The sequence below is a fragment of the Aulostomus chinensis genome, chromosome 19, assembly GCF_037954235.1.
Source record: "Aulostomus chinensis isolate RoL2024-O1b breed Wild chromosome 19, RoL_Achi_v1.0, whole genome shotgun sequence".
Lineage (NCBI taxonomy): Eukaryota > Metazoa > Chordata > Actinopteri > Syngnathiformes > Aulostomidae > Aulostomus > Aulostomus chinensis.
Genome location: NC_141338.1, coordinates 11,041,538 through 11,067,209, shown reverse-complemented (window position 1 = coordinate 11,067,209; position 25,672 = coordinate 11,041,538). Strand labels below are relative to the sequence as shown.

Below are 25,672 nucleotides of genomic sequence, written 5' to 3'. Positions count from 1 at the left end.
TATTAAGTATTCCATTAAGTCGGCTCCCTTGCTGGCTTCCCTCATTCGCTCTCGCTCCTGAATTTTCAACGTCCGTATCACTTTCTGAAATGAAAAACTTGACCTGGGGTAGAAGTACTTCACTCAAAACACAACACAGACGTAGTTCGGCAAACACACATGCAATCTACATGATTGGCACACACAATTTACAAGGTTACAAGACGAGTCACTGCTGCAAACTAATCTCTCTATGAGATGTCTACTCTCATGTGCATAGAGGAGATTAATACGGCAATTGTGCTGAAAGCTGGGCGATTCATGAGAAGTATTTTAATAGCCCTGATATATCTAAATCAGACAGCTGCTGTCTACACATAAATCTTCTCACCTCAATAGAACTACGCAGCAACTTAATTGGCAGGGCCTTATTTAGGGAATACAATCACCCGCAGGTCGGATAATAAAATTGGCGTTTACATTCCTCCAGGGTGCATAGCGGTGGAATGTGACTGCGTAAACACTTACGGGATTTACATTTTTAAGTTAAAGCTATTTTAAAGCAAATGTATATTATTCATCCTGATGGGAGCAGATGGAAAAGGTGTTGGAGGAAAAAGCAGAGAAAATTAGAGACAGAGACAGATGTAACGGCTTATCCAGAGTGGAGTATTACTATTGTTATTCATAGGATTGCATGCTTGGATTAAGAAAGGTTTCTCGCCCACGCAGCATTCGCATACTTTTAAATTGGCTCTTAATTCAATGACGGTGCAATGAGATCAGCCGTGATTAGGACCAAACAACAGTAATAGCATTGACTCCTAGATGGTATCAAGTAGTTATTTTACAAAGATGGATATTAAAAACAAAAGCCAACGTGCTGTATAACTTTTAGTATCTCCACCAAGGAGGTTAAGCTGTCTCTTGATTTGTTGTTTTGTCCGTCCGTGGAGCACAAGCCAGAGGATTCAAGTTTTGGGGCAGATCCAGGAATGTTTTTCAGTCATTTTCTAAATGGAAAGTTTGAGACATGGCATTTGTTTTCACTTCCTCATGAACTTCCACAGCCATTTTTAATGAAAGTGCAAGCCTGTCGCAACAACCTTGACCTTTTGACCACCAAAAACCTTCGTTGTTCATCTTGGAGTCCCAATGGACATTTGGGTCCAATTTGAAAACTTTCCTTCAAGGCATGAATGATTGGACAGATTTGCCTGTGAGGTAACGCTGACCTTGCCCTTTGCGCTTTGACTGACAAAATCCTGTAAATTCATCCCGGAATCCCACTGGATGTTACAGTCAAATTTGAGAGAGATTGCCTCAATGCGTTGCAGAAACATTAATGATAATGGGACACACAGACGACCTGAAACCATAACGTCTCCAGCCTAAATGGTTTCTCTGGTGCCGAGGCATAAAACAGTCAAGTGGATTTAGTTTGATGGCGTCTTTTTAAGGTATATAGTTTTGTTTGGGTCCTATTAAATATTTATTCGGTTGTTGGCCCTGAAATGTCTGCACTTTCCCTGTGAACTTCTAATTTATCATTTGTTTACATGATTGGCTTTTTTGTTATATTATTTGTGAGCTAAAGTGAAGACAGACTGGCTGATACCACCATGACAACAGAAGCAGGATGCATCAATAAGTCTGGGGCCAGATTGAAACCAATGTCACACTTTCGTGGTTTGTACTTCAGCTCAGTGAGCCAGCAGCACCTCATAATCTTTCTACACACAGTTCCCCTTGAAAAACAAAAACTGTTACGACAGGATGCTTTTATAGTCGATGCATCTTTATCAGTTCCTGTTAAACATTCAACCTTGCAGCAATGAGCAAGAGTGAATGTGTTGATTTAATGTGTGTATTAAAATATATCCTCACAAGCACAACTCGGATACATATTTCTGGAATTACAGGGAGTTAAAAACTGGCATCCTAAACCCACCTTTCTGAAAAAAAAAAGGGAAAAAAAATCTCAGAACTATCAAAAACGACTGGGCTTTTTATTTTTTTCCGATAGGAATGGAAAGGATCAGTGTGTGTGTGTGAGTCGATCCAGAGAGTTGAGACCGGGTTTGTAAAGCTCAAACACAACCAGATAATCTTCACTGACCACAAGTTCTGGCATCACATCTGATCCGCCCCTGTGGGCACCGATGGCTGGTGTCCTATCAGGGACAGCCCCTCATCCAGAGGCATGTTCCAGAGATAAGACACCCTCAGGCAAGGAAGGACAATAAGCAGATGAAAGGTCTGTGAGGAGCTGAATTTAACACTGAACTCACAATAATACTGAAGTCAATGAACAAGCTGCATCTTTGACAAAAACTTGCTACAGAAAGAGGCCGCTCAAAAAAACCCAAATCGATGGATGACGTCCAGCATGCATGTGTTGAAAATGATCAGGTTTACATCTCATGACCAGTGACACACGACCTCTGTGAAACTGCGTTCTCCCAAGTGTCTGCGATTACATGAGCAAAGGTGAAGAAAGTCGTATATCATCAAAGCACGACAGAGAAACGCTTAAAAAAATAGATGAGAAAAAAATACTGTTCTCAGTTAAACCAATAAAGCAGAACAGCAGAGGAACGCATGTAAACTGACAGAGTGTAAACAAAAAAAACGTATATGAGGAGAATTTTAACGCAATGTGGACCCGAATGCAACGGAAAGTAAGGATTTGCAACAACACAGAAAATGATTCATACGTAAAATGAAATCACGTTGTCCGTAATGTCGTCCAGGGGAGAGGAAAAAAAAAAACTTCCCATAATTAAGTGCTTAATCGGATACATTTCACTGCTATCCACAACATTCCACTGCTACATCTGCTTCGCCTGTGTGTGTGTGTGTGTGTGTGTGTGTGTGTGTGAGAGAGAGAGAGAGAGAGCACGCGCGGCTGGACCAACACTGCTGGGATTTCCCGTCCTGTTTCACTGCCGTAATTGAAACCGTGCAGGTGTGAGGCTCAGTGCTCAGGGACTTCATTAGTAAAGCGAAAGATTTTTACCTGACCCATTTTCAGAATACCTACGGAGTGCTTTTTGACATCCTAACTGCTGTTTTGACACAAGAAGAAAGAGTGATTAATTTAGTCCAATGGCATATAAATCCGTCGAGAGAAGCTGGGGGTCAGTTCCAGACCTGGAGTCCTAGAGGTCTGCAAGGCCAAGAATGGTGACCGGCTTATAATAACAGGCAACGCAAGCAAATGACTCCATCTGCATGCCTGTCAGAGCAAAATGAAATTAGGGTTAGGAATAAAGATATAATTGCCTGTCTGCACTACTTGAAGGAAGTTGTTTTCCGCTAAGCTGCACAACTCTAATTACTGGCGGAATCCAGAATGAAACCGTAGTAAAGCAACAAATGAGTAGATTTAGTTGTTGTTCGTAGGAAAGCGTGACACGCTGCTGAGATGTATTGACAGTGTTGTGCGTTTTGGTTGGAGGGAGGATGACGTATGTGACAGAACGCAAGCTTAAGAACATGATTAATAGCAGCGGGAGGATTTCTCTCACGCAAGGAAAAATACTGAGTTTATATGTATGTAAACACAGAAATGTGAAAACTATTCCTCTTTTTTTCTCTTCTTTAGACATTAACTGTCAATTGTGACCAAAGTCTAAACTTGAAGCCCATGACTTGTTTTGGTAAGCAGTGATTATGATGCTGCTCCCTCTCCGATAAAAGTGTCCCACAGTTGCGTCCGATCCTTAATGAGTCTGGAGTCAACAACTGGCACAGACGTAATGGGTCATGAAAAGCTTATTTCACTCTGTGTCAACCAGGGAGGTAGATTCATCCCATATCTGCATACCCAATTTACATTTCAAAAGGCAGAAATCCTTTTAATTTCCATGAAATTGGGTGTCTATCAGAGGCTGCCTTGGATACATGGAACACAGGAACCAGTCCAATAGGAGTCTGACTTGGAGGATGGCACACATGGGAAATATCCATGACGATTATTGATGTTTTAACCTTCCTGTACATCTGCAATCCTCCTTATTGCTGTAGATTATCAGACAAATAAATATTCATCATACTTCATACGGCTCCCATACATACTTTTATTCTGTAACATCTACAGCTTCCCGCTGCATTCCAAATTATTAGGTCAGGATTTGAAGATTCATCTTCATTCTTATCAATTGTTTTTTTTTCCATTAGCATATTTTTAAATAGCCAATGTTTTTCAATGGTAGCTGGAAGCTTTAATGCATCCAAATATGATATCGCTTCTTACCTCTGTTGCTCTGGGATCAGAGTCAAAATTATGTAAGTTGTTATTCTGCTCAGATGGATCATCCTCTGATATTTCCAGGGCAAAACAGAAGTATTTCTTGACCTAATTTTCCAAATATACAATTCAGTGCTTAGGAATGTAGGACAACATCCCAATTTATGGGTCAGGCTGTACTGAAGGGCTCGGCCGTGGGGAAACATAATACTAACTGCTATGTCTAAGGTTATGTTTATGGATATTGTTTGTTTTTCAGAAAGGCATCATCAAAATTAATCCATCCATTTCTTGCAATCCCACCGAGGGCTGTGACAATTTCAGACAATGAAACTCATAATACTCTGGATCAGTTGGATGCTGTGTGCCTAAAAAAACTTTCTGCGTAAGATCTGCAGTATATAAACTGCTGTGGACCCGTTTGTTCCCACATAGGAAATTCTTCCTCAAATGAATTTACCTCTGACATGAATTCATCTTCTTTGCCTCGGACATTGCCAGCACAAAAGGGCTCAACAAGGTCAAGAACATAGTTTACCTCTCGCCCTGTCCATGAGAATTAGTTCCCTCACCCCCGGCTCTGTGGAATCTTATTTTATGCTCTCCTATTTTGTATCTCATTCGTCCTTTATCTTCTGTTTATGGTAAAGAAACGTCCAAACAGTTCATGTAAACATTCTGTGTGGCCATGCCTGATAATACAAAGTGCCTCTTTTAAATTATTCACCTCTTGCCGGTGATGCTTGACAGTGCTCCATATCAATTCCTCTGTGCTGCCTCTGATGCAATCAGTGGCCTTAAAGCAATAATTAGATATTTTCGGAATACACTTATTTGCATTCTTTGCTTAGAGTTAGGGGATTAAACAAGCAAGATATGATCTGTTAATGAACTTTTTAGAGCCTCTGGTAGGCTTCTTTATTTATTTATTTTTTTTGACAAAGCAAGGCGAGCTGTTTCCCCTCGCTTCCTGTCTGGATGGCATTATTAACTCTGCAATATAATGTAATTTCTTCCACAAGTCTGAACGAAACAGTCAGAGAAAAAAACTTAACATGAATGTCATCCATCAATCTCAAAGTCGGATGGTTTATTAAATGTGTAAAAGAAGATCTGTTGTCAACACACGTTAAAGATATTTTAACATTTTGTTCTATGCCATAAAATACATCAGTAAATATCATGAGTTTAAAAGATTCAAGTGTCTTTAAAATAGTTGAGTGACTAAATTAGACTTAAGACGCTGTTGTGGATATTTAACGTCGCTCCGAAAACTGATGAACAAGCCTCCGCAAATAACTTCGTACATCTGCAGTGTGGTTCATTCATAGTTTGCTTTGTAGCTCTAACATTTGTATTCATGCTTAAAAAAAACATTTTGTCCTGTGCAACAAAACATATTATGTCTCATGCACTTTTGTATGCCACACATTATTTTCAGGAATGCTTTTAGTTGCAGGATTAGCAATGCGAACTCCTAGGCTGCTAACTTCTCTGACATGTTTTAGCAAATAAGGTAGCTTGATGAAGTTTTGAAGGAGTGTGGGCTCATGGGAGTTGTTGCTTTTATCATAACTAACGTTAACCGCCATTACAGATGAGGAATCTGACACATTTTCGTGTCATTTTATTCTAACCAAATAACTGCAACTCCCATTTGTATGTAGCGTTAACTTGCTAACATCCCATTAGATGAGCGAACAACCTGTAGCTACTGTAGCTGACGTTGTGTGTTAGCTGCACTTAGAGTATTACCTTGTAGGACATATCAGATCTCTCTTGGTTTAAACATAAGTTGTTTAGCCTAACATATAATAATTCTCATGTTTTTTTTTTAAGACATGTTGATGCTATTTATGGCTAACTGGCTGTCAGTTAGCGTAGTCAAGTCAAGGGCTAACACTGATGATAGCGACAGCGGTAATTTTCTTGAAAACGCCATTTCGAGACGAGAGAAAATTTGACTGGAGAAAGAGATAGAAAATAGACTGGAAACGTGAATTTATCTTGCTTGAAGGCTAAGAGAGTGAAGAAGATGGTGAGCAGAGATTGAAGAGAGTAAAAGGAGGATTCCTGTTGAGATACACAAGATAATCAGATGAGAACACACAATGACATCTTTGTGGAAAAACCCCAGTGTTTAAACCTAAACAATGTCATTTTCTCATTAAATGCCTTTGCCAAAGACCAGGGATGAAAACAAGAGAGCTTTAGAGAAGCATGATAAAGGAATGTAAAAGCATGCAGTTGCAGGATAATTAATGGAAACTCTTCATTTGAAAGGTTATCTGTTACTCCAAAACTTTATTCATGACAAAGCTCCTCTGGGTTTGTCCCTGGACTCCGTTTTCATTCGCTAAATTTTTGAAAGAAAACATCGACACCAAGCCTGAGGACTAAAGAATCACAGGTGTTTCTAACATCAGTGAAAGATTTAGGAGAAAATTAACACAGAAGGTTCAGAAATGCAGCTACATCCCCAAAGTGATATTTACAAAGTCTTGACACAAAAAATAGAGGCCAGAAGAAGTTTTTATCACTTATCAGCCTTTTCATATTGACAGCAAAATTAATTTTTGCTGCCTGGTCCTTGATAGTATCTTTTAGAGCAGATGGGTGAAATTGTTTAGTGAGTGTCCTTCAAAGACTGTTTATGCTCCTTTGTCTTTGGTGAGATCTGCATCAACAGGATCAGGACGTGATTACCGACTATGATAACACACCAAATTAAATACGGGGAACGTCCTTGCTTGGCAAACAGCTCCAAAAACAGTGGAGCAAATGTGAAAGTTATTTAATTTTATTATGACTCATTGTAGAGAAGGAGATCATTTAAAGGCTATAATTCCAAGATGAACTTTTAAAAGCCATTTCTTTTAATATTTCTCAGGTTGTGCTTTGTTCTTCAAGTAGTTGAAACAGGCAAAGAGATTCAATTTGAGGAGTAAGAGATATTTGATTTGAACACAAGAAGGGCGTTTGATCTTTTAAAATATGATAATTAATTTCTCCACTTTAAAAGTAAAGCCATATAAGCCAATGTGCACTCCTTCAGTTGAGGATAAAATCCTTTTGTCACCATGGTTCTTTTATTACCAGTGTCTTTTTTTGTTTTCCAGGATCCTATTTTCCCTTGGCCCTAAATTCCCAGTCCCCTTTCTGTCAGTCCTTTATTTCCAGGATTCTATGTTACAGAGGTTCTGCAATATGTTCCTATGCATGTACTATGTTACACCTTTTTGTTTCCAGAGTCCTATGTTCTGTGTCCAAGACCCAGTATTCCCCTTGTCGTCTTCTCCTCCAGAGCTCTATATTCCCAGGGTTCTACAGTATGTTCCCAGGGTTCTACAGTATGTTCCCAGGGTTCTACAGTATGTTCCCAGGGTTCTCTTGGTTCAGTAGATTATAAACCTCTCTCTCTTAATCCTAATTACACCTGAACCAGCTTTTACACATCACCAAATGTTGTAATATTGGTTTCAACAGCCTGTTTCATTCACAAAATACATGCTATCGCTTCTCTAGTGTTGAGAGAGAGTGTGTGTGTGTGTGTGTGTGTGTGTGTGTGTGTGTGTGTGTGTGTGTGTGTGTGTGTGTGTGAGAGAGATTCGGTTTATTTTGAACTGTTCAAAACTAATATCTCAGACACAGGAGGGCGTCATTCAAATGTCAGTTGCATCACAATCAAAAGGTACTTTCATTTATTTTGTTCTTGTTTTTCAGTTAGTGAAGCTCTATACTTTTGTGCTAACAGGAAATTATATAATACATCAAACTGCCTTGGAGGGCCACAGCCAATGAGCAAAAAAAAAAAAAAAAAAAGATGTTTGCTTCTCTGTCCCACCACCACCACCCTCTCCATTTTATTTATATTCCTGCACTGCTCAGAGGGTTTCCTCTATTTCTGCCAATTCACTGGCACCCTGTATACTTACACTCAAAGCCTGTGATTCAGCCTCCCTGATTGTGTTATCATGCCACTAACAACAAGAAGTCAAAGAAACCTAAATCAGTCTTGTGCAGGAAGTTTAAAGGATCAAACAGACAAGTACAAACCATGAAAATCTCCGCACTGGCCTTTTTGCAGATACATTTATCATAAACAAGGGCAGTTTCATTTACATTCAGTAAACCTCATAATAAACGACTACGGGCGTCCGTAAGGTCTAACAAACATGGAATGCTTTCCCAACCTTATAAATCATTCACAGTGTCTTTTTATTAACTCTGCATTGTGGCTTTCTCATTCTCTCATATTGTTGCCCTGCTACTTTTCAAAATAAAACCAGATGTGAGGATTTCACTTCACTGCTGCTCTTTGTGTTTCTATGAACCATTCATGCTCATCAACTGATGCTTGACGGCACCCCCCAAGGTCAAAAATACCTGTTCCAACATCCCAACATTACAATCTAATGAATTTTTCAATATTTAATCAGTTTGGTTCACCATCTCAGTTTTTTCAAGGCCAAACTCCAGGATGTTACCTGCATTCTTATGCTGCTGTCAGCTAGCGCCAAAAAAAGAGCAGCTTGCGGTCAAAGAGGAGGGCAGGAGGAATTATAATGGCCGCGCACAAACTAACCATCTGTTCCAAACTCCCTCTTAGAGATCGTCAAGATTCAAATCAAACGCTGGCACCTGAACTAACCTGCAGTGTCTTTAATCACTGCAAAGAAACAAAACTAAAATGACTTGCTTTTCAAATTTCTTAAACGTATGTCTGCAATCACAGTTGATGAACAGCAGCCATGTTGACGGGATTGTCAAAACTTTACATTCCTGTCAGCGACGCTGCAGAACAGACTGAAAGATATGTTTGAGAAAGCAGCGTTATTACTGCAGAGCAATGAAGCGAAAATTGGTCACAGAAGTTGTATTGATCTGGCATTTCAAAGCACCACTGTGCCTGGACTCATGATATCTGTGAAAAAATGCTCTGTATTTGATATTTTAATGCATTGTATGAAACGGGAACTATTACAAAGATTGAATGGCAGAACTTCAATTAGAATTGCAGTGTTATTTTCAATAGTGGGGAAAAAAAAGTCTGTCAGTGATAAAAAATGTTACGGTTTAGGCCTTCAGGAAAAACGACAAACTTTACGGCTTATTGAGACTGAAAGGATTGACAGTTTTCACATCCGCTCCTTTGTTGTGCAGTTCTAGATATATGTGGGACTGCCCGTTCACGAGGCAGTGTGACCTTGTCGGAAATGGGAAGGGTCCCTCCACTGATCCCCACCTGAGCTGCAGGGTAATGGAATGGGAGATGAGGAAGACGAGCCAGTACGGCCAGCTTGGGCAGACAATGACTGATTGTCTGGGGAATGCTACCTAACATAATGCATTACTGCAACATAATTCACTTTAGTGCAAGACAAGATCCCCAAGGGCTAACTGTTAGGCCTCAAGGTCATAGTTTTGGGCAGGAAGTAATGCAAATATGAGATATGTTTCAAGATGTCTCACTGGGCTGGACAAGAGAGTAGAATACACAAAGAAATCAATCATCGTTGACCTTGCTTCCTGCAGCATGTATGAAAAGTAAAGCTTTCTAGATTTCACGACCACCATGCTTCCCATTTAATTGAATCGTGACCTCATAGGATGAATCGAGAAGCTTTTCCTGCATAGTAATATTTTATTACCCGGAATTCAATCAATCCTTATAGGACTGATGAGACACTTTCTGGGGAAAGAGTCTGTGAAGCGCTGAATACATTTTCCTGCCACTGGAGTATATTCCATCGGGAAAAATGTGTAGATCCTCAGATAGCAGTGGATGCCGCGCTCCTGTCATTTAACGAGGCTGGTGACTGAGTCTGGCTTCAGTCTCTGGCTAAATGACGGCATATTTAGTGTCATCAGCCATCAAGCATCTGTCAGTCTGCTGTGCCTTGTATCGTGATTGATGCTCACTCACACCCCCTCCCTCCCTTCCCTCTCTGGTGTGCATTGAATTGTAAGGCATTCGACCACCGTGTCAGTGTCTGTGGTTAATGACCTGCTCAGAGGCTTCCACGACTGAGCAGAGAGGGAAAGTTGACTGTACACACACACACACACACACGTGTGCATACACACAGCATGAACGAATGGGCAAACCACTTATTATGATTACTGCTGTTGCAAGAATTTGTGAACTCAAATGGTTTTATGATTTGTGGTAAAATTATAATTTCTTATTGCGCATTACTTATTTATCCAGTGTCTCTGAATAACAGTATCACAACAGAGAAATCGTGTTGTCCAAACTAGAGGGATAAATGAAATTTTATGGTCGTCATTTATCTTTTTTTTTGCAAAGCTAATAATGGTCTCCTAGATTTAAGCGACTGAAACGAGGGGAGTTCTATGCTCATTTATTAAGAAGACTACAGCTTTATGTGCTAAACCACAACTGCATAGACAAAAATCTATAGAAGCTATAGAAGGGAAAAGGGATGCTAACATCCAACCAGTGGATAACCTGCAGTTTGTGTGAGAGATTTAAGACAGAGCCAAGATGAAAGGTCTTCAGGAAGATCAAAGCAAAAGGTTTGATTTTTTTAATCATTTTTTTTATGGACTTTTAAGATACACCATTTACTTGAGGTTAATGTAAAATTTAGACGAGTCCCAGCCAATATTCCCTAACTGCCCGCACAAGTGTGCTATCTTTTTAGTGGAGAATGCCGTTCGAATAAAATTACCTGAATTCTATTTCCAGATTTGAATTGTAACTGTAGTTGAAAGAAGCATGTTGATATCAACACGTTAAGATGCTGGAGCTGTGCAATTTTAGCCCCTTTCGGGGTCATGAACCAGACTGAAGTTAATGGAGGACAAAGTGGAGCTAAAAACTGCGTCCACAACTACTCACACGATGATCTTTAGAGGTTAGTGGCTCCTTATGGTGAGTGATGCTGGGAGCAGACTATACCATACTTTTGACTTCCACACCAGTTTTATCAGATTTACCATCTTAGATTAGGCCATCGTAGAGCCACAAATGCCTGCTGAGTCTGGGTCAGAAGACATTCTGTCGTGTGGTGTCCCAGATGCCTCTTGCTGGTCTATTAAGATGTCTTGAAATCAAGCATGACAGCGGTTATGTGTTTGAAAATCCGTCAGGATTACTTTGATTTTAGCATCACATCGATATGGAGGTGATATTTGTGTCCAGGTCGGTGAAGTGTTCAGTCCAAGTTGAGGAGCTTGAAGGTGGAGGGGTCAGTGTTCTGACAGGAAATGGGGTTCCTTATCTCAGTTCTCTGTGCTTGCTCAATATTCTTTAGTCAGTCAAGTGAGTGAGACGTCTGAAAATCTCACAGATTCATTATTTTTCAGCGTTCCTGGATGAGTTTGATGAAACAGCTGGAGCTGTTTCCTGAGGGTGTGTGTCTGCTGTCTCCATTTGCATATATTTCCTCTATTACCCTGAAAATTTTACCGCAGTTATTATACACGTGTCTGAGAGTGCGGTGTATTTTTGCATATTATCACAGGATTTGACTTGGACACAACGGCAGGCGGATTAATGTATTTATGTATGATGCTCAGAGAGAGTGTGTGATGAACGTGCATTTATGTAACGCTCATTCTTGCTGAAGGTCATTAACTGCTGTTAATGTTGCATAGCTAGATGCAGCAGATTATGAAGATGGACTCCTAATGCAGCCACTCAACTCCAGTAACTTGTCCTGGTTGTGTAAATGTTTATTGATGGAGTGATCTGCCCAATGATTTGCTGTGTAGGACAAAATCATTAGGCTTTAGCAGCGATTCTCAATAAAAGAAGAAGGCTTTTGCACCTAATGATTTAGTTTGATTGTTACACAGTAAAAGAGGAAAAGAGGCTGAAAGTTTTAACAGAAAATGACCTCTCTTCTCTCTCAGCTTTGAACTGCAATCCTAAATCCCAGATGTCTAAATCCTGTATCTATCACAGAGATATCGAGTGGAAAACCTCGCAGGATTTTGGACTCGGGCAAACATTATTTGAGTTGTACAGCAGGTGGTGATTTTAACTGACAAGTTCCATTTATGTGGGTATTTTAAAAATGGGATGAAAACCCTAGGGATTTGATTATATTTTATACTAAATAGATTTCAGTTCATGTATGATTGTGGAAAATGTAAACAAATATAAAATATATATATATATAATAAACCCTTCTTCTGCGGCCTCCAGGTGTTTCCCAAGAGATCCGCTGTCTTCCAGGGCTTTGCTATTGAACATGAAGATCCCCTTAGAGCTGTTTTCCACCTGTCAGGATGTTTTTATGTCTGCTGGATTGGCAGCAGCCATGTTGTCTAGCTTGTGGGATTAAACAGACAAGGTACAGGTACCAGACTGGAGATAGCATTGACACCCTGTCCTGACAGCATGATGGCAACTTTGTCATTTCACGTCTAAATTGATGATTTTAACCATGACAGGTGACTTTGTACTCTCTGTGTGCCGTTAAAGTGATCTGATTAACTGTGTTGTCTGGACCCATCAAACATGACCTTTTTTGGCATCCCATGGCAAGGATCTAACATAGCAATAAGATAAATGTACTCAAATGAACTTCAATTAGAATAGTTTAGATTTTTGGTTTTGTTTTCCTTCCTGTTGTGTTGGTTCATTCACTGTCAACAGCATGGTTTCCAGACATAGATGGTTGCATTTCCATTAAATGTCCTGTAAAATTACAAAAGGGTGAGTTCGAGATGAGTTGGTGAACATAGTGGAGCATTTAGCAACTAAAGAAGGGGATATTCCCCTCAGGAGGCCAAAACCAGAGCTAAAAGTAGAGGGAATGCGGCATCAATTGGGCAATCCCATTTCCAAATGAGTGCTCGTGTTGTTCAGTCGACATCAGTGTGGCAACTTTTAAGCTGATGAATCTCAGAGGTTTTGGGGGTTTTTTTATGGCTTGTTTTATCTGCCCCCCAAGTGACCAGAATATCATTTAATGCAGGTTTAACGATGGCAACAAAGTACGGCGCCATGCAGGGATGCATGAGGACAACAAACTAATCGTCTATTTTTTGTATGTTTCATTTTTTACTTAAACCTGCAGATACTTCATCACCACGGCCCCTAAACACACATACAAACACTCCAGCCATTAGTGCCACCAATTATAAACATAACTGAGGGTTGGAAACTCTACAACATGGGTTCAAAAACGGGGGTCACGAGACACTTGACTGAGTGATTAGCCATCATTTCTATTTGGCATCAAATCAGCAAATATATTCTTTACAAGAAATGTAAACGTTGTGCTTGCATAGGTGCTTCAGGTACCTTGAGTCCCAAATTTTGGGAGGCTAATTTGCTTAAAAGTTTGGGCCCTACAGTAGATAACCCAAAAAACAACATGGGCTGCTTAGCGGCTCACCGTTGCCTCCAGTGGCCAGTCAGATGTGTTTGTGCCTTCAGAAGAGCTTTAAGCAAAACTAGATAAAGCAATTCTTAACGTGAAAAATAAACATCAGTTTGATTGACATGACCTTTTCAATTGATATTCCTGTTCGAAAACAATACAACTCAACACAACAACAGTATGGCTTTTCTTTACTTTAGATTGTTTACCCAGTGACGACGGTTAATCTTTATCTCATTCAAATGCAGTATTATAGCTGGATATTATAATATCTGTCTAAACCCCCTAAAATTGTTTACATCGCCGTGCCTGCAGACTTGGACTGACTTAAGGTTGGTTCGCTTTGATGTCTGTGATTTTGTGAGAGGATCTCGATTTATTTTCTACACGGAGCTGCTGCAGGACAGTTATTGCTTCCAAAATGGCTGTCAGCCAATCACGCCTCTGGTTTTCAGGGGGTCACGCCAGGAAAGACCAATGAGATTTCCATGCCACCCATGCTCACTCCTACATGCCCCTGGCCCCCAGAGCTATTCAGAAGGGTACAGCAGTTGATGTCCTCATTATAGTTTAATACATCACTTGAATACATGATGATGTTTAAATTCATTGCGATCTCTCGGGTCCTTTCTTGGCCCCTCATGTGGCCCTCATGGGGCGCAAGAAGATATGAATTACACCTCTATTGGACACGAAGATTCATGATGAATATTTCATCAGGATGCCAGGGAATTTGCACAATTGCTGTTGATGACAAAGTGTGCCATCTGCCACAGAAACAGGTAATTTAAGAAATCCATCATAATCTCTTGTCCCAGGCATGAACAGAGAGTGAAACTGTATTACAGCAAACAGGCTGCAGACAATTACATCTGGATCAATACTTTCTGCCTGGATTTCGACCAGCTGTAACGGGTGCAATGGATAATAAAAGAAATTAATAATACATTCAAGAACATGGAGATCCATTTATCCGTTTTTCTATACTGCTCATCTGTTATGGGTCACAGGGGGCTGGAACCTATCCCAGCTGACATTGGGTGAGAGGTGGGGTTCACCCTGGATGGGTCACCAGTCCACCGCAGGGCCATCAGGAGCAATTAGGGGTTCAGTATCTTGCTCAAGGATACTTGGACATGATCACCGGGGAGGGAGGATCGAACGAGCGAAAACAAACAGCCTGCCACTCAATCTCTGAGCCACACCACCCCTAAGAACATCCAGATATAATTTATAAAGTGATGAAATCATGACCTCCTGAGACAGGCCTGAGCCCTCCACCTGTGGCTGACTTATAAACTGCTGCTTGGCACCGTCTTTTCAGATCAAGGACGAATTAGGTTCAGGGAAGTTGACGGAGCAAGAGCAGGTGCTCTTGCTGAATTTGAATTGAGGTAAATTTATCAAATATTCATGAATCCCTGTACATTACAGCCACGTTGTGTTCCAATGCCTAATTGGCAATTAAACTGCAGCTCACAGGGCATGATGGTGAAGAGGATAGAGCGCTAGTCTGCAGTCACGAGGACAGGAGGAGGACCATAAGCAGAACAGCATAATAGAACACGCTGAAATTAATGTGTCGAATCATTTCTTAATACTTCCCTCTTAATAATGGCTCACAATTAATACACCTGCTATTAGTAAGATTGTTTTGAAGGGCACTTGAAGGAGCTTAACTGTTAGAAAATACTGGTGGGGGAATTTAAAAGAGCATCACATCCATCAATAGAAAGACACCACGGCGGAGATTGAGAGATGTGTCACCTGCACCAGCACTTTCAGAGCCGGCTGTATGGTGGTAGGCTACTTCACCGGCAGGTTCCAACTACGTTTAATACAAAAAGCAGGTCTCCTTTATCGTTTTGAATGATTAAATATGTATGGAATATCAAGTGAGTGAGTGAGTTTCTGCATCAACAGTTTAAAAAAAAAAAAGAAGTGCTCGAGTTCTTATGTTGTTTACTCATGTAATAAATATGTAAACTAGAAAATGATGAGAAAGGAGTTTCTTGTACACTTGGGTAGCTGTTATGATTCTGATCACATAAAATTCATCTGTGGGGGCGACCTCATATAGTTTCTGAAACCAAAGGTTCTTTTGTCAATTACAAAAGCAATCAATAATCCCAAATGAATCTTAGATGGTAGATTGTTTTGATGTAGGTGCCACTAATGAGATTTTTTTTTAACCCTCTTTCTGCACTGTTAGTTTTATAGATTGTGTTTGCCCTGTCGGGAAAAATGTTCTTTCAATTTGTTTGTTATCAAAGTGGCCTGCGTTTCCCATAAGATAAACATGCATCTCATCATGAGGCTTCTCCTCACAAGAAGTGGACAAAATAATGAACACGTGAGTAAATGTCTGCTGTTGCAGATGTTTTGAAGACAAATTACTCGGGGTTAAATTTAATCTTTCAATTTCTTAAACAATGTTGCTTAGAGTTCTAGTTTCTTTTTCCCATTACCATTATCAGTAGCACTGTTAGTGACATAGCATTCACATGTTGCATTTTGCCTTTCAAGTACTCAAAAATAGATGTCTTTAGTTAAATAAAATGGATATTGAACTGCAAAATCAGTTTTTTTTATTGTGTGTGTGTTTGTGTGTGTGTGTGTGTGTGTGTGTGTGTGTGTGTGTGTGTGTGTGACTCCTGAATGTGTAGTCAGCCACATGTATTTAGCTTGGAGCTAATAGCACATAAACACTTTTTGCGTGATTTTGATTTGATCTAAAACAAATTAAAAAAAAACAAAAAATAGAATAGTTAGTGAGTAGTTTAGGGTTTTTATAAATAAGTTAGTGAATTACCAAACAATCAGCGGGATAAAGGAGAGATGGATTATACCAGACAATGCCCTCGTACGTATGGAAACAAACATTTTGGACGATTTTAGTTGTTTGTTTGGTTTTTTTTGGTAGTTATTAGCTTTATTCTTTCTGGAGTCACAAAGAAGTGGTGCAGCAGTTAAAAACAACTTTGTGAGCTCAGAATATCTATTTGTGAGTATTTGACAGGCAAAATACATTATTGGGTGAGGTAAGGTTTAAGTTCTACTCTCATACCGTACCTCTTGCAGGCAGTCCTCATCCTGCGTGCTGAAGTTATTAGGGCCTGAGCCAGAAGGTACTTCTGGCGAAGACCCTATTATGTTTTTATTTGTGACCTCATACACCACTGACCTTCTTCCTCCCTGGAATTTAAAACACCTTCCTCCATCCTGCACTGCTAAAAATTTCCATCCTAACATCTTAGACATCATCAGTTGTGAGGTTTGCTGCCTCTGACCTCCCTGCTTCCTCATCTGATGCCTCTGCAGGCAACCTGCAGCCCACCCTAGGGGCTTAACTTGATTGTGATTGGATATATGATGGATGTAAGCGCTGCGGTGCTCTCCGCCAGTGGAAGCCCCCAGGATCCGCTCCGTGATCCCCACTGAACGACTACCTTTTTTTGCTCAAGGAACAATAATTAGCTTTCTGTGTGGTAATGACTATACAACTCCTCAACTGCTATATAGGTGACTCACACTCCTGTCTGATAAAATTGGGAGGTTTTGCTCGCAGCAGCCCTCCACAAGTACGTGTTCAGAATGTTCAAAATGTGGCTGAGCAGGTAATAAATTGACAGTCTACTTTTTTAGATGCAGTAGGTTTAAGAGTATTTGACATGCAATTTGTAAAGGTCTGTGCCGCTCTTTTTTTTTATTTGCAACATTTACGTTTCCCACAAACACAAGCTGGAGGGCAGGATGACAGAAGATTCCCCGAGGGCAAGACTCTTCCTCTTGTAACACAGCCTGGGCACTGCAAATGTCAGTGGAATTCATGTCCTGTGTTGCCAACATACAGAAGGGGGTGTCATTTATAGCAGCCACAAATGTCCATCTTGCGTTTCCTTCTGGTTTGGAATTCTGCATCCACTGATATAACAACCCATGGGATTTTGAAGAGCCCTTCTTAGAAAGCAATAATCCCTGTAGAAATAATTCAAACTAATATAATGCAACTAACATTCTGTTTTGTTTTGTTTTTTTTTAAAAGGCGGGGTCGCACCCCCCCCCCATATTTTTTAACATAGCCAAATTTATGCTGTACACGTGATTAAAACCTACAAATATTGTTAAATCCAATAAACACATTATTATATTGCACAACAAGAATGATTTGATCTTATAGTGCCACTAGCTTGTTTGATAACAGCAAACCCTGAGCGCGAACGTTCAGATTTAAAGCTCTAAAATGTTATATTTGTTTTTACAGAGGCAGCAGCGCCCTCTGCCACCACAGTTGATCATTTTAGGATTCTGGAGCATCAAATTCTGCACCAGCTAAAAAAAGATCAGTACTGTGATACTGCATCTGCGTAGTTGTGACTCCCCTCATCTTCTGCAGAGAGAGACAGAAGTTGCGCACCATACAAAAAAGCATATATACACAGCTCTCTCCCAGCCAGAGTCAGTGTGGGGAAAAGGGCCAATAATTTAAAATCCCAAAGTTTTATTAAGGGTTTTATATTAATTTACCACATTTGCATTTCCTTTATGGACAATAAAGTGATTGATTCTGTGACACATAACAGAAAGCATTTATTAAATGCATTTGTTCAGCTTCCTCCAACAACACAAAGCATGTAACCAAAGTTTTACCTATTATTTATATATATATATATATATATATATATATATATATATATATTCATTCCAATTCTGTTATAACATGTTTGTTGATTTGCACTTGAAAGGTTCAAATACGGTGGATTTTAAATCAGAAGTTAGTATTTTGGCTCAACGGCATTTGGTGACTTTATTCCAGCTACTCTGCTAAATCGAAGTCTTGTCCATGAGATGTAGTTCCAACACATTAGGACTGTTCCCCATGACTCTGCTCACCCAGACATATTAACAAATCACCTCTAATATTACAGGAGTCATTTTCCGTCAGTGCAGCTAATCCCATCATGACTGATAAATATTCATTGATCCTTTTTTTTTTAGATTGAGAGTGATATGATGCATTATTTTAGATTGAGAGTGATATGATGCATTATTTTCAATAAACATTTGTTTTGAATCTTGCAGCTGCACAAATTCACTGAGTTGAGAAAACAACAACAACCAGACAACAGTGAGAGCCTCTACTCTGAGCCCAGGGTGATCTGACGCTGTGCAAGGTGTGAGTATTGGTTCTTGATTCTTTGGGGCACACTTTCACTCATGTGTAACAGTGGTAACATTGTCCTTGAGTAACAAATTGATATTCAATCAGGATTTTGAATTCTGCAATAAACCTTGACGATATGTCTGGCTTTGTTTGAGGGAGGACAGACGGAGAGAGAAACCATGGCTTTTTTGAAGAAATCCACGCGGGTTTTGTCAACCGAAGTTTAAGTTATCTCTTCTTCTGGAACTGAAAATGCAGAGTGTCCCCTCAGCTCAGGATGAACAAACTGAAGAGGTTTTGCTAAACTCTCTCTATGGTATCATAGGTAATACTTCTGTGTGCATTGAGGATTGGTGCGGGGATCTTTAAATGAAAAAGGGAATACCCCTTTAACTTAACCAAGTTCAAATTTATCTTTCAAGTCATTGTTAGATGTCTTGAACCAGTGTGACCAGCTGGCACAGTCAGGTAGCTCGCTTATTTACAATCGCACAAAACCAACAGTGTTCTAGTTTGTTGTTTTTAGTTTGAATCAAAGTGGTTTTGGATAATTCAGTATGTGTATGTGGATAACACTGGAAGGATGTATGTGCAAGTATGTAAATGGTCATCTTGTCATCGTTAGTAGTTGGTATCCATTAGCTTCAAGCTAAAGAAATGTGGCTGCTTTTTTCTGACGTCAGAAATTTTGAAGAAGTCGTGGGGGGGGGGGGGGGGGGGTGTTGTCTATACTATAACTGAAAGGCAAAAGACACTTGTATGAGGGATCACTTGAACATCGGTTTTGTTGCATTTTACACTGTGTTGATTACACTGTAAGGATGGAAATGAACACAATCATCCAAGACAAAATGTTCAGTCTTTGTAAATGTTTTATAAGGCACTCATAAAACTATCATCTGTGCACAGCTCAAATCGGTAAGAGCAACACTTCTTTTCAGTTCCATCCGGCGTTTTGTCGACTATGACCAGATGCACGAAGACAGGTCTGCTGGAGATCAGTACCACATGTCCATGTCCATTTTCACGATGACAATCCCAGTCTATGTAAAAGTGATTAAAGTCTCAGGACTGAAGCCATCACATAGCCATCATATTGTGGAAGATCTGAGGGAGAACAAAGCTTGTTATTCAGGCTTTCAGAAGTTTGCTTGTCAGAGTGCAGAGCCAGCGGGAGGCTCAGGTGCAGCAGAGAGAGACAATCCCTTCTCATTCAGTGGGGAATAGACCTGTCATTCTAGTAAAACCTTGAAGAACCAAACAGTGGAACCACATGCAGCTCTCTCAGCGCCCGCTGCACTTATCTGTTGTGAACCAGAGTGGAAAGACATAGAGGGCATCATCATGCAAGATGCAGGCATCCTCAACGGGTTATGTTTGTTTGTGTTTTCTGTTGGTCTGCCATGTTGTTGATGTGGATGCACCTAACAGTTCAGTGATTCATACAGCCGGAGCCGAGCCACACACGCTGCCCTTGTTTTAATTTTAAGTAAAAACTGTGCTCCTTTTACATCACACGCATATTAACATGTCTGTGTTATCTACTGTCAGTTAGGGAATCAAGGAAGATTAAGAGAGGGAAGAATATTTTTATTTATTTATTCTTTTTTTTTTTAAAAGCGGTGTTACAAATTGTATATTCCACAGCCAGCCTGTCGTTAGCTCATGCTTGTGGCAAGTTCCACTCTCCCAGAGGCATTGTTAGGATCTGGAGACATGAGGGGCTTAGCTGAGCCCGGAAATCCTGATTTCAGAGTGCCTTTCACAACATGAAATCACAGTAAACAAAAAGAGTTCAACCTGAGTTCTCATTCAACTTGGTTATTGTTTTTATTTTCAGCAGCAGAAGGAATAAAAGAGAAAGTAAGAGCCATGATGTTGATGAAACGGTGATGCATAAGATGTTGTCAATGCTTGGCTCAGCTTTGAAAATGGACCAACCCTGGTCCAAGAGCTACTGTTGTGTTGTACCCTCCTCTCCCTCACCCCTCCAGTAGCTTGTGACTCCTCGTGTCTCCTCTTCTCTCATAAAATCGCTCATAAAAGGATGACAGTGAGCAAAGAGAATACAACCAAAACCACGTGTTTTTCATCAGTTTACTTTACCAGAACACACAAACGGATATCAAAAATGAACTTTTTCCATCCCATAGGAATAACACAATTATCACGGCTCATTATTCTATATTAGTTGATAGTTAAACAACAGAGCAACTCCATCTGATGCAGCTCCATCAGTCACACTAATACAGTAGAATACAACAGCCCTCCCTTCATTTACACGCTTTTCATTAACAACATCTGAGAGATGGGCTTGGTTTGTGTTCATGGTTATTTTGGAGGCTGTGATTTATTGTGCAATAGGTTCGTGTCAGTTTAACCGCAGGTGTTCCTACTATTACATCGATCAAATTACATATGAGATGGACAAAATCCCACTTTCAGAACTGAGCTCTATCCCATGTTTCACAGGAAAGCTGTGGTGAATCATATTTTCATATAAATGAACATGTCCAATGAAAAAGGTAATTTTGTGGAGGTTATTTACACTCAAAACTATTCAACTGTTTTACAGTGGAAACGGTCATGAAAAAGCGGGCCATGATGTAAGCATGTGTAAACAGTTGTGTGTAATAGCAGAAACTACCAGAGGGGGGAGACAAATTGCTGCTTGATAGCTTTAATATCACAAGGTGCAAGCTAGCAGGACCAGTGGTTTGCAGAGTGTGTGTCTTGGGATTCATTTTAGGCTTATGATTTACATAACAAATACCACTGAGCTAAGTTTGGCTAAACCAACGTAGATGATGTCGTCCCCCTGACTCATTTGCTGCAGTAACAAGATATCGCTCTCCCCACTTCATCTATCTCAATCTTCCTTCTTCTAAGAAAGCTCCTCATGTCCAAAAATACCAACCCACAGATGAAACAGCTCTGCAGCATCTTCCTGATTGTCTTTTGCCCCGTTTCTCCTCAGCTTGCATCATATTTTGTCTTTTTTGGCAATTTTCTCACTTGTACTTTGCTGATGCACTGTGTAATGAAGGCACCAAGGCAATGGGGCGTTTAAAGTTTAAAGATATGTTTGGTCCCCAAGGAAAAACCAATGAGCCCTCTACCTCTTTTATGAGCCGGTTGGATAAAACAAAACAAACAAACAAACAACAAAAATGGCCATAGTGACCAATACACTAGATGGCCCACCATCCAGCTAGCTGACCTCTTGGAGCCGTTGTGACAGTGAGCTCTAGAGTTGCTGGGTGGTGGTTTTTGTTAAAGGTCACATGAAATGAAAAATATATTACGCTAGTTTTCAGAAGATGCCCTCTGTTCACTAATTATTTAGCTTTTGATATTAACCAAATCTATATCGAATGCAATTTTGAATCAAATAAAAATGTTTTTTCCTTTAATTTTTATGTCTCTTCCTCATCATCACTTGATGCAAACCAAGCACCAAAATACTTTTTCTCAGACTTGAATTGTGAAAGAAGCCGCTAATAAACTGCTTATGAATTGTTTAGAGTGTCACACAGCATTTGCAAAATAACTTGTAAACTTGTATGACTTGAAAATCTCGAGGACCCCCATGCTTAAATTATTTATTCACACTTAAGCTAGCATAGTGCTAAACAAAAGTCATGCTACTGTATGCTATAATAATGCCTGCAGTTTTTACTGTAATGGTGAATAAATTGTTTTTAGTGTCACAAAACCTCAGTGAAAATGATTATTTTAACTGTCCCAATGGGACCCATTTGGTTTTACAAAATGTACAAAGTCTAAAGAGGCTCACAATTAAATTATTTATCCATATGTATTAGCAGAGGGCTAACAAGAAGTAGCAAGTTCAGTCTCTGGTGCTCACGCGTTATCGTTCCAGGCACTTAACACATTCAGCGCTACTGGCTAATATTAATAGGCTACCAGTTCCTAATCATGTTAAGTCAGTCCCTTGCTTTTAGTAAAAAAACAAGTCAATATGAGAATGAACTAGCACTCTGACTTGTGCTCTACGGCCAATTTTGGCTTCAACCAGGCCGATTACGTTCCTCTTTTAAGGTAGGCTATGCTAACCAGTTAGCTTCATTTTCAGCTAACAAGCATTAGAATGGTATTTCATCAGCCGACATTCTAGTTTCCAAAATCTCTACGTTGGCCGGGTTTGTTTATTTGTGAGCCTTTGACCTAAATAATGGTACCCTAAAATGAGAAAGTATTTTCAAGTCATTTTAACAATTTATTTAGAGTATCCCCTTGAGATAAACGATCTTCTGTCCATGCTAACATGAATCTTGTCATAATAGATTTCATGTTGGATTTAATTTAATGTTTTATATGCTGAGTGGGTCATGTTTTATTCAGGATTTTTTTTCCCCCTTTCACCATTTATTTAGCTCCAAACTGACAGTGGGAATTTTTAAAAAAAGAAAAAAAAACCTTGCCAAGTCATAAGTCTCAGGAGCATCACTTGTTGCTATGACTCCTTGTCTATTAAACATGCAAGTCACTAGTTTTGACTTCAGACTGCAGAAAAATAAAGGTAATCTCATTTTGAAAAGACAGTTTGGAGACGGTCAATAGACTCTGCCGTGATGGAGGCAGTAAGACACTGGGAGAAGTGTGTGTGTGTGTGTGTGTGTGTGTGTGTGTGTGTGTGTGTGCGTGTGTGTGTGTGTGAGCCCAAATGCGACTGAAGCAGACAGACAGAGAGAGAGAGAGAGAGAGAGAGAGAGGAGGGGTCTCCGCCTCTTGCAGCGTGTCTCGGTATCAGATGAGAAGGGGGGGTCACCAGGATTCCCTTGCAGCTGCTCTCCAGGAACTATATATCACCACATTTGCTTTCTACCACGTTCTACTGGATAAATATCAACTCGCCAGTTTTTTGTTGTTGTTTTTTCCTCTCTCCCCTGCTGTTCTCTTGTCATCGATTGTTTTTAATCCAAGAAGATGTCGAAACGGGAGAGAAAAGTGTCGTGGAGACTGAAAGATTAAGACGTGCTGTAGGAATAACAAGCGAAGAGGTCGATTATTATTTTTTCCCCCCTAATAATTAAAAAAAATCTCTGTCCGATCTGAATTGCAGAAGTTATGCGGAAAAGGCAAATGTTTACCTCTCTTTATCGCGAAGTTAATCAACAAGACATAAAAAAATATCCTCTGTGGGCTCTGAAGTTTCAGAGATTTTATGGGCTGCTGTTGCTTATTTGCTCGCTGTATCATATGTTGCTGCCTGCACACATGCATTAACACCAAAAAACGATCCACAAGCTGCATTCTCGCAGCTCATTCTCCGGCCGGTTGAATATATCAGGCTGAAGTTAGGATTTCCTTTTTAATTTTTCTCCAAAAAAAAAAATTAAAAAAAATTTTGCTTAATTTTTTTTCCCTCCAAAGGACAGTAGCAGAGGGTGTCAGAAAACTCCGGAGAGCAAGGCTATATGAAGATCGCGACACAATTGTTGGTTTTCCCTCGCAGAAATGCCAGTGCGTGCTGTGACCACCAGGTTCATGTACAAGGGACTTTGCACTATTCCAGATGTCCTCACCTACCGGACCCCTGTTAGCCTCCCCGAGGATGAGGTGGAGGGTGAGTGTCTTCGTTTGTACTTCTTCATCATGTTGTTTGGAGGTTAAAAAGAAAAGAAAAGAAAAAGACAGCGTACGTATGCGACGTCCACCTGGCCGGTTCAGGACCTTGGAGAGCTCTCTCCAGGGAGTGCTTCTCTAAATCTGACTGACCAGAAGCTCGTGGTGAAGCTGCAGAATGTTGAAGGTTTAGCAACATCTTGGGGAAAAAAAGTCGTAGCTTTTTCTTTTGTTTTCTTTTGGGTTTTTTTTTTTTTTGCCACAAAAACAACAAAAAAAACGCCTGAAATGTTTCTGTTCTTCTTACATAGTTCAGAAATTCACCTCATCCTCAAAAACCTGGTGTACGATTCAGCTTTCACACACAGCTCAAACTGAGGTTTCATGTGTGGCGTGCAGAGCAGTGCATTCATAGATTAATATAGAACGAGGTGGGTTGTAGATTTTGCATATTGTTGTATTGAGGGTTGGTTTTTTTTCTTGGTTTTAAAGGCTCCATTAAAGTAAAAGCTATGTTATTTCCTCAACTGAACCGTTGTAGCTGTTCTGTCATTAGCTACTACTGATGCCTATTTAACAAAAATCCCATGGTATATTAACATTTAGTTAAAGCACCAGTCCCTACAGCATTGTCACAATGTTGATATCTCAAGGTATTAAGTTAAAAAATAGTGTGCTATTTTGATTTTGTCCAGTATGAACATTAACTTGTCTTCAGACATAATACACCATGCCTGCGGGCGACATACCTGTGAGAATTAAATGCATCCCATCTCACAGTCACTTGAGACAGATCAGAAAAGGTCACGGAGAGAATAAACCCCCCCCCCCCCCAAAAAAAAAAGATGGGAATGAAGTTGAGTAAAGGGCTTGAATGGCAGATTTACTACTCGTCCTTCACATGGTAGATATAAAACCCATAAACAAGATGGAAGCGATGCATTTCACGACTTAATTGGCATCCACGTGTCTCCTTAAGACTTTACCTGATAGATTACATTTCTTCGTGAATTAATGAAGAAGCAGATCAATAACACAACCTATGTCACTGGTGTGATTTGTTGGAGTATTACTTGCTCTTGTAATTGCGAGGTATAAGATGTTGGGAATCTTCAGAACGATGGTGCGCAGCTGGCAGTGATTTGGAGCAAAGCCAGCAGACTACAATAAAGAGAGAACTCAGATCAGATTTGGTATCACAAAGTCTTTTATGCGGAAGGAATTCCATTTCCCCTCCTTAGGTTGTCCAGACCGGAACGCCGCTGCCCGCCCTTGCTTCATTTGACATTGAAAATCCACTATCTGCTATGATGACATAAATTTAATTAA

At 40.0% G+C, this 25,672-nt stretch overlaps 1 protein-coding gene across 5 annotated transcripts in view; it reads left to right on the top strand.

Annotated features, from left to right (window-relative positions):
- cabp7b (calcium binding protein 7b) overlaps positions 1-25,672 on the top strand; it is a 51,462-nt gene that overhangs the window by 8,214 nt on the left and 17,576 nt on the right. Inside the window, exons 2-3 of one of the 5 annotated variants that reach the window (XM_086186829.1) lie at positions 18,673-18,764; positions 24,234-24,344. In XM_086186829.1, the coding sequence (XP_086042955.1) occupies positions 24,236-24,344 (109 nt within the window). In that variant the 5' untranslated portion in view covers positions 18,673-18,764; positions 24,234-24,235. Of the gene's footprint in view, positions 1-18,672; positions 18,767-22,683; positions 22,817-23,504; positions 23,779-24,151; positions 24,345-25,672 lie in introns of those variants that run through there. The other 4 variants (XM_086186825.1, XM_086186827.1, XM_086186828.1 and 1 more) reach the window with 4 other exon arrangements.